Raw genomic sequence first — 14,226 nt, 5'->3', positions numbered from 1 at the left:
CCAATAATAGAGATCTGGGAATGCTCAGGAATACAGAATTCCAAAGGTAGATGATCAGCTGGATGAAAGAATTCCCTGTCACAATCTTAAATGACTGACACCTGACCTGAGATAACCACCCCAATAGTAAACTCTCTCCAGCTGGGGGGAAGCAGCCTCTTCACACTGACCCTGTCAATCCCCCTCTGAATTGTTTCCAGGGGATGGGATGACTTCATTGTTAACCCCTGTGGAGAACATTCTCATTTCAGATCAGTTCTTCATTCCTTAACCTGATTCTTTCAGATGATTGGAGATTTCCTCATCTACACCACCCACCTGAACCACACCCCAGAGTATCATGGATCTGTCATTGTGAGAACGAATGGAGCTGTCGTTCCCATTGAGTGTCGTTATTTTAGGTGAGAATCTTTAATCTCTTGGTCAATAAGATCTACAGCTGCTGGTGGTCTCTGAAGTTATCCTAAAATGACTCCCCTGCCTTTCCAGGAAGGGCAATGTGAGCAGTGACCCCATCAAGCCCACCTGGATCCCATTCAGCTCCACCAAGTCTGGAGAAGGGCATCTGTCATTCTCTCTGCGCCTAATGAATGGTATGTGATGGGTGGATGGGGAGTGATTTCCTATAGTCACTCACTGGGAGTTACAGCCACTGTCTCTAACCCTTGTCCTCTTGTACTTCAGCTGACTGGCTTACAGAGCACACTTCGACTGTCTACTACCTGGGTGAACTCATTCACATTGAGGCCTCTGTTTCAATGACCAACCACATGCCCCTGAAGCTCTACATTGACCACTGTGTAGCTACATTGAGTCTAGACAAGGACTCCACCCCGAGATACAGCATCATTGACCACAATGGGTAAGGAGCTCTCTGCTTTCTCCAGCTGCTCCCATCTCAATGGCTTCACTTGATTCACTTCTTGTCCCTTTTGAATCTTTCTTCAGTTGCCTCCTGGACAGCAAAGCTGAGGACTCCTTTTCAACCTTTGTGTTGCCAGGAGACGAGCGGGAGCTGGACAAGCTCCGGTTTGACCTGGATGCGTTCCGTTTCCTTGGAGATGACCGTTCCTTGGTAAGAGGAAGCTGATCATTGGGGTCTCCATGTTGGGAGGGAGTCACTGAATCATGACTTGTGTTGAATGTGTCCCTCAGATTTTCATTACCTGTCACCTGAAAGTTGCTCCAGTGGATCAGAGGGATTCCAGGACCAAAGCTTGTACTTTCCAGAAGGTGCACAATGTGTAAGTTTCCCCCTCTCTCCCTCATGGATGTGTTGTGTTGGGATGTGATGCACAACATGGTTAATGGACTGTTTCTATTGTTTAGCTGGACCCCATTGGAGGAATCGAGCATTGACATTTGTGCCTGTTGCCATGTGGGTAACTGTGGTGCCACAAGGGAGTTGTGGTTTGGTTCCAGAGGAAGGAGAGATCTTGTACCTGAAGCTGGTAGGACATTGATCCTCTAGATGTTGGAGATCCCCCCTTTCCCCTCTCTAACTGGAATGTTTGATGTTGCAGAGAGTGAAGCTGGATTGAAGAGGGAGGGTGAGGCCTCACTTGGACCCCTGCTCATTCTGGATACTGATGTGACCAAGCTGGCAACAGAGTCCCTGAATGAGGCTGAGCGAAGGATGCAGGAGAGGTCTCCAGGTGGTGAGTTGGCTGACTGCTGGTTTCCATTGTCCCCTCATTGTTTCCTTCACTAACCATTGGTTTCTCATTGCTTTGTAGGTGTGGAGTCTGAGGTGGTCCTGATCGTGGCCCTGACTGTGACAGCTGTCTCTCTGATCTCTGCTTCATTGCTGGCCTTGTTCCTGTACAGGAAACACAAGCAAAGTCAGGTCAACCAGTGACCAAATGATCAATAAAGTAGTGATTCCTTGATATTCTGTCTGGGTGTTGATTTGTCTCCATCCTCAACATGTGAAATGTCTCCATGGAACTATTGGCTGGCTTCAGTGTATCCAAGCACAGAACTAGGCCTCCTGAATGATGAAACAACAACAAAAGTTGTTGGACAAACTCAGCAGGTCTGTCAGCATCTGTGGAGTGAAATTGGGTTCATGTTTTGAGTCCAGATGATTCTCTTCAGTTTGTCCAGCAGTTTCCTTTTGTTTCTCATTTCTATCTTCTGCAGTATTTTGCTTTATCTCCTGAATGATGGGTTTACTGAAGGCAGAGAGAAGCACTAACTTTCACTCCTTTGGGCTGCTGCTCATGTTTCTGCCTACATCAGACCCCTGGCTCCTTAACTTTAACTATCTGGGATTGGGGAGGTGCAGTGAGCAGGTCTGGTGCCTCCATGTGGACCTGCTCCTGAGCCTGGCTGGTGTGGGTGTTTACTCAGGCTGCCTCGTTCTCATCCATGGTGATGTTCACCCCCCCTGGAGAGGGACACACAGTATTGGAATGTTTGAGGTTTGCTGTGATCAGTGGGTATGAGGTCACAACTGCAACTATTATTTTAGTTTAATCACCCACTTGATTTTTTTTGACACCTGAGCTGCTGCTCTTGAAAGCTAATTTTTGGGCAGTGATAACTCATTCTCACTGAGCAAACTATGCACTAAAGCTTGTGTATTGTGGGGAATAGTGAACCTGCAGATCAAGCACAGAAGGTTGTGTGAGAACTAGCATAGTTTAGTAACGTGGTCTGAGAGGAACATTCACTGGGAGGTAATTATTTTACAAGAAGTGCGCACACCACCAGCTTTCCCATCTAAATGCAATCTTCCTGTTCATGAATTAAACAGATGATGAGGTCCTACTAATTTAGTACTACTTTGAAAATCCTTCTTTCCACCCCAGGGGACCTTATACTTTTGGGCATTTGATGGTTCCCTAGTGTTGGTATCACTGGAACCATCAGCTCAAGAACCAAGCTAATGCTCTTGCTATAGGTGGTGGAATTTAAGTTCAATTTAAAAATCTGAAATATAAAACAATTTTCAGTAATGGTTAATAGGATAATTAGCATGGAAAGCCCATCTCATTCACTAATGCCCTTGAAGGAAGGGAATCTGTCATCCTTACCTTGTCTGTGTGTGACTCCTGACCCACAGCAATCTGGTTAACACTAAACTGCATTCTGCAATAGCTTAGCAAGTTATTCAGCTCAAGGACAAGTGTTGGCCTTGCCAGTTAAGCTCACATCCTCAGGAGATTTTTAAAGTAAGATTCAGTTCTGGAAACTAACAGCTACTCACCCAACAGGTCTCAATTATGTTGTTAAATAGTATTGGACTAAACTCTCAAATTATTAGGGTTGATGAATGAGTGTGCATGGACTTTCAGAGGGCATTCAATAATTTTTCACAGATTGGAGGAAAATGAGGTGAATGGGGATAAAGAAAGCATCATCAGACCATCAGGATGTGGCATATGTTGCTTCCCAGGGATCTGATCTGGTACCTGAACTTCACCCGTGACTTAAAGATCCAACTGTCTATTCGCACAAGTTTGCAGGTGATGTTAATCATCAATCCGAGAGGGGAAGGGACGCAAATGTGATTGAGTGGGCGGGCCAAGCAATGGCAAATGTCATTCCGTGCAGGCGAGTAAGGTCAACCACTCTGGAACTAAGCAAGTGAAAAATGTGTTTTTGTCTGAATGGTGGAGGAACAAACATTTGATAGAACTATAGCAATCATTATAAACTAGCATAATCAAGACTCTTGGAACATTGGACTCTCTCTGAAAGGAGGGGATGTGATGCTTCAGTTTTAGAGAACCTTGGGTACACACACATCTGGATTTCAGTCTGGACTTTTGGGAACCAAACATCAAATGACCCTTCTGTTCTCTGAGTTTCAATACTGATTGTTTACATCCCCAGACTTCATTTTGCTCAATGTTTAACTTTCCTGATTTTGAAGATTGATGGCTGATCTGATTGAGCTGTTTAAACTGTTCCAAGGATTTGGTAGGGTTGTGATGGGGGTATTATTTCCTCTCCTGTGTTATTTGAAGTCTGCCTCAGCCTTAGGTAGTTACTAGTAAGACGGATGGTGTCATTGGAAAGGCATTTATGTAATCAGCTCTTTTAGAAACTACATGCTTGGACCAGGACCACAATGAGAAAGCTTCACCCCCAGGATTAGCTACATTTAGGACACATTTGTCTGTACAATCACGTGACTACTAAAGGCCATAGAATAGGTTATGCTTACAATCACGACATTTCCTCACCCTTTAGTTTTCTTTACATTTCCTGTTGACAAAAATATTTTAATCCACAATATATACATATATGCGTAGGTGATATGATTAAAGATTAAATCTCCAAGGTGTCTTTCTAATACATTGAGAGCAGCATAGCTCCATCACTTGTGATTTTCCCACTGGATCGACATGATCAGGAGCTGCAGTATCAGGGACATCCTTCGACAACTGTAGTTCAGAACTTGGGACTTCAACAGAGACATCGGGTATGTCTATTCAAGGTGCATCTGTCACCTCAGGGATTAAAGGTTCAACATGTATTATGGAGTAAAGTCAAAAAACTGTGGAAATCCAAAAAAAAAAATAAAAATACCTGGTAAAACTCAGCTGGTCTGGCAGCATCTGCGGAGAGGAACACAGTTAACGTTTCGAATCCGTATGACTCTTCAACAGAACTAAGTAAAAATAGAACTGAGGTGAAATAAAAACTGATTTAAGGGGGGATGAGTGGGACAGGTAGAGCTGGATAGAGGGCCAGTGATAGGTGGAGATAGCCAAAAGATGTCATAGACAAAAGGACAAAGAGGTGTTGAAGGTGGTGATATTATCTAAGGAATGTGCTAATTTAGGGTAGAAAGCAGGACAAGCAAGGTACAGAAAGCCCTAGTGGGGGTGGGGTGGGTTGAAGGGAACGCAAAGGTAGAGATAAAACAATGGATGGAAATACATTTAAAAATAATGGAAATAGTTAGGAAAAGAAAATCTGTATAAATTATTGGGAAAAAAAGGGGGGGATCGGAAAGTGGGTGGGGATGGAGGAGAGATTTCATGATCTTAAATTGTTGAACTCAATATTCAGTCTAGAAGGCTGTAAAGTGCCTAGTCAGAAGATGAGGTGCTGTTCCTCCAGTTTGCGTTGAGCTTCACTGGAACAATGCAGCAGGCCAAGCATGGATATGTGGGCATGAGAGCAGGGTGGAATGTTGAAATGGCAAGTGTCAGGGAGGTCTGGGTCATGGTTGCGGACAGACCGAAGGTGTTCTGCAAAGCGGTCACCCAGTCTGCGTTTGGTCTCTCCAACGCAGAGGAACCCGCATTGGGAGCAACGACTGCAGTAGACTAAATTGTTGGAAGTGCAAGTGAAATGCTACTTCACTTGAAAGGAGTGTTTGGGCCCTTGGACGCTGAGAAGAGGGTAAGTAAAGGGGCAGGTGTTGCACCTTCGGCAGTTGCATGGAAATATGCCGTGGGAGGGGTTTGAGTTGTAGAGGGTAATGGAGGAGTGGACCAGTGTGTCCCAGAGGGAACGCTCCCTGTGGAATACTGCCAAGGGTGGTGAAGGGAAGATGTGTTTGGTGGTGGCATCATGCTGAAGTTGGCAGAAATGGCGGAGGATGATCCTTTGAATTCGGAGGCTGGTGGGGTGATAAGTGAGGACAAGGGGGACCCTATCATGGTTCCGGGAGGCAGAGGAAGTTGTGAGGGCGGATGTGCGGGAGATGGGCCGGGCATGGAGGTGTTTTGTTCGGACACTGAACAATTTCTCCTTAAACTCCTCTCACTTCCTCCAAATAAAAGGTGTGGCTATGGGTACCCGCATGGGCCCCAGCTATGCCTGTCTCTTTATGGGGTATGTGGAACATTCCTTGTTCCTGTCCTACTCCGGCCCCCTTCCACAACTCTTTCTCCGGTACACTGATGATTGCTTCAGTGCTGCTTTGTGGTCTCATCTGGACCTGGAAAAAATTATTAATTTTGTTTCCAATTTCCACCCCTCCATCTTTTTCACATGGTCCATCTCTGACAATTCCCTTCCCTTCCTTGACCTCCCTGTCTCAATTTCTGGTGATAGACTGTCCACCAATATTCATTACAATCCTGCTAAGTCCCACAGCTACCTCGACTACAGCTCCTCACACCCTGCTTCCTGTAAGGAGACCATCCCATTCTCTCAGTTCCTTCGCCTCTGTCGCATCTGTTCTGATGATGCCACTTTCAAAAACAGTTCCTCTGACATGTCTTCCTTCTTCCTTTACCGAGGTTTTCCACCCACAGTGGTTAACAGGGCCCGCAACCGTGTCTGGCCCAGCTCCCGCGCATCCGCCCTCAAAATTTCCTCTCCCTCCCAGAACCATGATAGGGTCCCCCTTGTCCTCACTTATCACCCCACCAGCATCCGCATTCAAAGGATCATCCTTCACCATTTCCACCAACTCCAGCATGATGCCACCACCAAACACATCTTACCTTCACCCAGCCCCCGGGCAGTATTCGGCAGGAATCGTTCCCCTAGGGACACCCTGGTCCACTCCTCCATCACCCCCTACACCTCAACCCCCACCCATGGCCCCTTCCCATGCAACCGCAGAAGGTGCAACACCTGCCCCTTTTCTTCCCCTCTCTTCACCATCCAAGGGCCCAAACACTCCTTTCAAGTAAAGCAGCATTTCACATGCACTTCCCTCAATTTAGTCTACTGCATTCGTTGCTCCCAATGTGGTCTCCTCTACATTGGAGAGAACAAACGCATGCTGGGTGACCGCTTTGCAGAACACCTTTGGTCTGTCTGCAAGCATGACCCAGACCTCCCTGTCGCTTGCCATTTCAACACTCCATCCTGCTCTCATGCCCACGTGTCCGTCCTTGGCCTGCTGCATTGTTCCAGTGAAGCTCAACGCAAACTGGAGGAACAGCACCTCATCTTCCGACTAGGCACTTTACAGCCTTCCGGACTGAATATTGAGTTCAACAATTTTAGATCAAGAAATCTCTCGATCATCCCCACCACCTTTCCGATCACCACTTTTTTTCACAATAACTTATATAGATTTTTCTTCTTTCACCTATTAACATTATTTTTAAATATATTTCCATCCATTTTTTTTATCTCTATCTTTTTGCCTGTTTTGATCCCTTCCCTTCACCCCACCCCCACTAGGGTTATCTGTACCTTGCTGTCCTGCTTTCTACCCTTAATTAGCACATTCCTTAGATAATATCACCACCTTCAACACCTCTTTGTCCTTTTGTCTATGACATCTTTTGGCAATCTCCACCTATCACTGGCCCTCTATCCAGTTCTACCTGTCCCACCCCCCTTACACCAGTTTATATTTCACCCCTTTTGTATGATGGAATAGCTGATTGTTGGAATGTCTCTCTAAACCTAAGGTGATCCACATGTTTTCAAGCAACCTGGTCTTTCACTTCCACTTGGAATGACAAAGGTCCAGTTTCAGAGAAAATTATACCAGGAACCCAAATAGGTCCATTTCCAAAATTCCACACAAAGACTGAATTTCCCACAGGAAATCTTCAAACTTTACTATGAATAAAGTGATTTAATTTCTGACTGCTCTGATTCTTCTCTACCTTCCCCATTAAGTTTGGAAACACCAGACTAACCTTGTATGAAGGCGACGTTTCATCTCTAAATCAGATGGTGTTGAACCCGTAGTTGTTGAGGACTCATACTATAATTGAGAAGAACAGGTTAAAGTCGAGTTTCTAAAGTACCTTTGGATAAAACTTCTTCATTCCTGTTGTGAAAGTTTGCACTGCTCTTCCAGCTAACCCACTTGATGAGGGATGATATTGTGCTGTTTAAGATGTTTCATTCCAATTAAATTCATGAATCCTGAAATTCTGTACTAGTGAATGCTGGACCATTGTTCAAAACAATTACCTCCGCTAGGCCACGTATACTGAAACATTGGCACGGCTTTTCAATAGCTGCGCATGATGTCAGTGATCTAACTTCATACACATCCATTCACTTGGAATGTGCATGACCAGTCAATAAAAACATGGATTTATCCTCCCACGTTACATCCAATAATGGTTTATAATCCAACACTCTGCTGACATGTTCTTCGTGCAGACACTGGTGTAATTTCTTCACTCCAAATATTACTGATAAACCTTTGTTTTCAAGTTGTGAATAAGCCTTCACAGCTTCAGAGAGGGTTCTGGAGACATAGCCTATAGGCCTTTCAAAACCATCATCCATCCTGTGTGACCACACTGCTCCCACACCATGAGGAGATGCAACAAGCTTTACAGGTTAACATTAATTCTTTTGATGGGTCTTAATGTAGCAGTGAACATGATGAATGTAATAGCTTCTTGACTTTCATGAAGGTGCTTCTCTTTGTGACCAACCATGGTTCTTTTTGAATAGTAAGTGTGAAAGTGCAATCACTGTTGATAAATTTGACAAGAAGCGACTATAATAATTTTTCATTCCCAAAAAAGACTTGAGTTCAGTGACACTGATTGAAGAAGGTGCCCATTCGATTTCCCTGACTTCTCCTCTTGGTGACACAAGTAAGTGACTTCTGACATTTGGAAGGTACATTTCTCTTCTTTCAGCTGCACACTAGTTTCCAAAAGTCACCTTGAAACATCTTCTAGGTTGACTAAATGTTTGGCTTCCATTGACCCTGTGATTAGGACATCATCCAGGTATACCACTGCACGGGGAGGTACTTGCAGTAACTTTCCATGGTCCTTTGGATGACTGCACATACAGATGATATAAAAAAGGTTAGGTGTGTATATTTTTGCAGCAGTTGTACATGTTAATGGTTCCGTGCTGTCCAGCTCTAGCTGTTGGGATGCATGCCTCATGCCCAGTTTGGATTACGATTTTCATCCAGCTAGCTTAGCATGCAAATTGTCAATCCTTGGGAAAGGATATTTATCTAGATTCTGTGACGAAGAGATATTAATGTCTATAATGTTATTGGAAATCATTTTTAAAATGGAATTGTAGGGGGTCTTGTGTCTGTGTGTTTGACTGTGTGAAAATTCATTAGATTAATGTCAGCCAGTCCGGGAGCTTCGATGTACAGTCACTCTGAGATGTTAATTAGATGAATATAAGGAGAAGGTAAAGTGTAAATTTGCATTTGTTGATTAAAGGATTACAGGGCAGGACTAAAATCTTGCACCTAGCTAGAAGATGCCAAGCAATGTGTTTACATTTTTCAGTTTACTAATAAAATTGGTGGAACGAAAGGATGTTATTGTTAGGAGATATAACATTAACAGCCTGGTGATACAATGGAAAATTTACATTCAAAGAAAACACTAGGTATAAACGGAAAAGAGTTTGTGTGTGTTAGGCAGAGGCATTTATGATCTAACCAGCCTGTAAGCCAACAACTGTGTCTGCAAAGGAACCAAATTGCAAGGAACCTCATTTTGAATTTGTAAGGCCAAATATGCTTTTCCTGATGTTTGTTTAAAGTCTATGGATTATTGTTGCCTTGGTGGAGATTTACCTGGACGTGATTAATTTGCAGATTTGTTTAAAAGTTAGGATGGTATTAATTTTTAGTTGTGTATTTGGTTGATTCATTGTTAAGTTAATAATGTTTAATTTAGTTTGATATCAAAAACATTTTGAGGCACAGTGGTCTTATTCCTGAATTCAGAGCTGCAAATCAAATATACCAGTTGAAAATACAGGTTATGAAAGCTGTTCAAGTTTCCCTCTGTGATTTAAACACCTCAGCCTTTTCCCAACTGCTGTGTCATAACAATTGGGGGCTCTTGGCAGGATAATATTTGTAATTTCTTCATTCGTTCAGAATTGGTGAATCTTAAGGGTATGAGTATGAGAAGCACTTTGTAGTCAGGAGTTGGTGAAGCTTTTTGTTAATGGTGAGGCTGCAAGATGGCTTTGGAAATTGCAAAGACTTGTCTGGGAGTAGAAGATATAACTCTGATTGTGTTACAAAAAGTATCCAAGGATAAGTTAACAGATTTCGCAGTTAAATTAAAATTAGTGTTGCCTGTAGGGGTGAAGAAAGCAGATATAATTAAAGGTACAGCACAGCATCTACAGTTGGAAGTGATAACTGACACCAGTGAGTCACAGCTGGAGATAATGAGACTTGAGTTACAAATGAAGATGCTGGAACCTGAACAATCAAAGGGACTGAAAAAATCATCAATTAGAAGCAAAGGAAAGAAAAGGCCATTTCAAAGGGAACAAGCAGGAAGGCTGGAGAAAGAAAGGAAGCTGGACCTGGGATTTCAGGCAAGAGAGAAGGATAAAGAAAGAGAGGCAAGGGAAAGAGAGAAGGGAAGAGAAAGGGAATCATTTCTTAAATGGTTTGAGGTTCAAAAAGAGATCAGAGGTTCTGAGGAGAGTTCTGATGATGAAAAAGCCTTTAACCTAAAGCCCAATGGGGAGATGATTAGATTTGTACAAGCTGTTCCAAAGCTTAAGGAAAAAGATGTTGAAGCATTCTTTATTTCATTTGAGAAGATAGAGAAAATGATGAAATGGTCACTGGAGTATTGGACATTGTTGTTACAATGCAGGTTGTTGGGTAGAGCAGATGAGCCTTTTTCTATCTGAAGAGGTATCAGTGAAATATGGTGTGTTGAAAAAGGCTATTTTGAGTGAATAGGAATTAGTTCCTGAGGCCTACGGGCAGAAATTTAGCAATATAAGAAAACAGGCTGAGCAAACATATATACTTAGTTTGCGAGAGTAAAACAATATAATTTTGATTGGTGGATATCGGCATTAAAAATAGAGACAACCTTTACAGCTCTTAGAGAAAAATTCATCTGGAAGTATTTTAAGTTTCAATTCCTTCGGTAGTGTGAACTCAAGTAGGGAACAGAGAGTTCAAATGGTAAGAAAAGAAGCAGTTTAAGCTGATGATTATGAGTTAGTACACAGAGCTAAACATTTTTTCCTTTACCCTTTTAAATCCAAGAAGGATAGAAAGTGGAAAGGTGAAAGGAAGTGGGTAGTTAGGGAAGAGAAGCAGTAGCTGGAAATTCCCAGAAAGTTTTTTCTCAGAATTAAAAGGAAGGTGCTGAGGGTAGGAGTGACTTTTGAAAATTGAGGTGTTTTCATTGTAATAAAGTGGGGCATTAAAAAGTCAGTGTGTTGGAAATTACAGAGAAAATCTGTTGGAATTATTGGGGTGCAGAAAAGTTCTGGAAAGAAAGGTACTGTGGGTTCTGAGGTTCAGGCACAGGGAAAACTATTGTTTGAGAACAGGTAAAGCAGTAAGATTCAGTGAAAGGTAAAGGAGTGGGAATGTGTTCACAATTTGCCCAGGAGAAATCAGAGGGGCAAGTTGTAAAAATGTTAAAGACTTTGTGTGTGAAGGGGAAGTCTTTCCATGTGTCCAGGGTGGAGTAGGTAAAATGTTAACATTTTAAGAGACACAGGGGATAGTTAATCATTAATGTTGTGGGATAGTGATATTTGTATTGAGAGGGATTACTGCAGGAGCAGGTGATAATAAACGGGGTTTGCGGAGATGCTAAACATTCCACCCTTGTGGAAGATAAATTTCAAGAGCAAATGGAAGAGAGGGGAAGATATTGTTGGAGTTGTGGAAAAAGTGCCCTTTGTAAGGTTTCAAATTATTTTGGATAATGATATAGCTGGGTCAGAGATTTGTGTGATGCCTCTGGTAGTTGAGTAGCCTGTAGAAGCATTTTCAACAGAGGTGTTACAGACAGAGCATCTTGGATTGTTTCCAGCTTGAGTGGTAAAGAGATCACAGACTCATAGATTGAAACAAGAACAAACAAGCAGGGGAGGCAGCTCAAAGGCAAGAACAAGGTGTCAAAATCCAATCAGCTGGCTCTGTGTTTAATAACATTGTTCAGGAAGAAAGCACAATTCAGCAGAAATGTTTAACTCAAGGAGGTGAGTGGAGTTACAGAAAAAAATGATTTGCAATTAAAAAAGTTCTATCAGGCAGCTTACTCAGAAAAAGAGGCAACATATATTCCAGTATGTTATTACCTTAAGGCTGATATTTAAATGAGAAAATGGAGGCCAGATTATGTCTCAGCAAAGGAAAGTTGCAGTGAGATGCAGCAGATTGCTAGCCCATTAGGGTGTAGAAATGAGATGTTGAGAATTGATCGTGAAAGGGTTGGGTGGTGACATTTAGGAATTAGGAAAACAGAGGAAAAGATACAGAGGTTTTTCTTTTTGGCCAGGATTGCACATGGAAATAGTGAAGTTCTGTAGAACATGTCACACATGTCTGGAAATAGGGAAACCACAAACATTGATTAAGCCGGCACATTTAATTCCAATACCAGCATTTGAAGAAACTTTTACTATGGCCATGATTGATTGTGTAGGTGCCCTCCCTCAGGGGAAAACTGGAAATCAGTAATTACTGACAATAATTGATGTGTCTAATAGGTTCCCTGAAGCGATTCTTTTAATAAATATTGCACTCAAGAAGTTAGTGGAGGATTTCACTAAATCTTTTACAAGATATGGTTTACCTCAGGAAATTCAATCAGATCAGGAGTCAAATTTCATATCACAGCTATTAAAGGAAGTAATGAACAGTTTGAGAATAAAACAGTTTAAGTCAACAGCTTACCATCCAGAGTCACAAGGAGCTTTGGAAAGATGACATCACAATTTAAAACTATGATAACAGCCATACTATCAGTATTATCCACAACATCAGAATACAGGAATACCATTCTTGTTATTTGCTATTAGAGACACTCCTAATGCATTGCCTGGTTTTAGCCCTTTTGAACTAGTTTCTAGTCATGAGGTAAGGGGACCACTGAAATTGATTCATGAGAAATTGGTGTGACAAAACTCCGAAACTATTCTCCTGGATTACATCTCAAATTTCAGGGAAAGATTGAACAGAGCATGAGTTGTCTCGGGAAGATTAAAGATGTCACAGCTAGTAATGTAAATGAAGGCAGACAAGAAAGCAACAGCTCACAGCATTGTATCTAGAGAGAAAGTGCTCGTTCTGTTACCAATTCTAGGTGATTAATTAAATGCAATGTTTAGTGGGCCTTGCAGAGTGAAAAGGAATTGAGTGAAATATATGGTTAAATAAATACCCCAGATAAAAGAAAGAAGCAGAGGGTGTGTCATGTAAATATACTTAAAATGTACTTTGACAGGAAAAGGAACAAAAAGAGCTATTAGTGATGATGGATGATGCAGGACTCTGAAATTGATGTTTCTCTAATCAAATTGGATAATGAGGGGGTGCTTGAAACTTAAAATGAAATATCAAGTTATGTTCCAAGCAAGGTCAAAGTCATTTAGAAAAGCTATTGCAGTCACACAAATCTATTTGTGGGAATAAGTTGGGGAAAACAGAATTAGCAATACATGATGTGTCTGCACAAGTTTCATCTTAAATAAGGCAACATCCTTATAGATTAAATCCAGCAAAGTTATCACCAGTACAAAAAGAAATTGATATCATGCATCAAAATGATACCATTAAGTCTCGGTGCAGCTACTGGATTTCGCCTATTGTACTGGTACTGAAGTTGGATGGAACCCAGAGTCTGTGTGTGGATTATTGAAAGGCGAATACTGTGGAAAAAGCAGATTCATTTCCTATACCATGGTTAGAATATTGCATTGAGAAATTGGGACAGTCGAAGTTTATCACAAAGATTGAATTGCTAAAAGGATATTGGCAGGTATGGTTGTCGGAAAGAGCAAAGGAGATATCGGCTTTTGTGAAACCAAATGGACTACATCAGTTTAAAGTCATGCCAGTTGGTATGCAGAATGCACCTGCAACATTGCAAAGACTGACAAACATAATAATTGCAGGTCTAAGCAATTGTGCTGCTTACATTGAAGATCTGATAGTTTTCCATCAGACTTGGGAGGAGCATTTACAGCATCTGGAACATTATTTACTCGGTTACAAGAAGCTAATTTTGTGGTGAACTTGGCTAAAAGTGAATTTGCAAAAGCGCAAGTTACGTATCTAGGCCATACCATTGGGCAAGGTAAGGTGGCTCTGGGAGATGCCAAACTCAAGGATATCGTGGATTTCCCAGTGCCTGCAACAAAAGGAGAGCTTTTGAGATTTCTGGGGCATGTGTGGTCTTTACTGGAAATTTCTTCCAAACTTTAGCCAAGCGGTTGCTCCACTGACTGACCTATTAAAAATGAACAAGAAGCTTCAATGGGCACTGGAGTGTCAGAAGTCATTTGACAGTTTGAAAACTGTATTAACCACAACACCAGTTTTGGCAGTATCCAATTATGCCAAGCAATTTA

The 14,226-nt window shown here is 42.0% G+C and overlaps 1 protein-coding gene across 1 annotated transcript; it reads left to right on the top strand.

Moving 5' to 3' along the window:
* The first annotated feature begins 285 nt into the window (after nt 1-285).
* On the top strand, nt 286-1,471 carry LOC121271238 (zona pellucida sperm-binding protein 3-like). The gene is made up of 6 exons (XM_041177062.1): nt 286-401; nt 490-593; nt 685-862; nt 949-1,075; nt 1,156-1,244; nt 1,330-1,471. Exons 1-6 carry the CDS (start codon nt 286-288, stop codon nt 1,469-1,471), a joined length of 756 nt encoding a protein of 251 aa, XP_041032996.1.
* Nucleotides 1,472-14,226: the final 12,755 nt, after the last annotated feature.

This window comes from Carcharodon carcharias, chromosome 30 (assembly GCF_017639515.1).
Source record: "Carcharodon carcharias isolate sCarCar2 chromosome 30, sCarCar2.pri, whole genome shotgun sequence".
Classification (NCBI taxonomy): Eukaryota; Metazoa; Chordata; class Chondrichthyes; order Lamniformes; family Lamnidae; genus Carcharodon; species Carcharodon carcharias.
Note: the sequence above shows the minus strand (reverse complement) of the source record. Positions and strands in the feature narration are given on the sequence as shown.

Bases quoted from the DNA above. Each gene is read 5' to 3' on its own strand.
- LOC121271238 (XM_041177062.1), top strand. From the start codon at position 286: ATGATTGGAGATTTCCTCATCTACACCACCCACCTGAACCACACCCCA. The intron at 402-489 runs GTGAGAATCTTT...CTGCCTTTCCAG, and splicing joins ATTGAGTGTCGTTATTTTAG to GAAGGGCAATGTGAGCAGTG. The intron at 1,245-1,329 runs GTAAGTTTCCCC...TCTATTGTTTAG, and splicing joins TTCCAGAAGGTGCACAATGT to CTGGACCCCATTGGAGGAAT.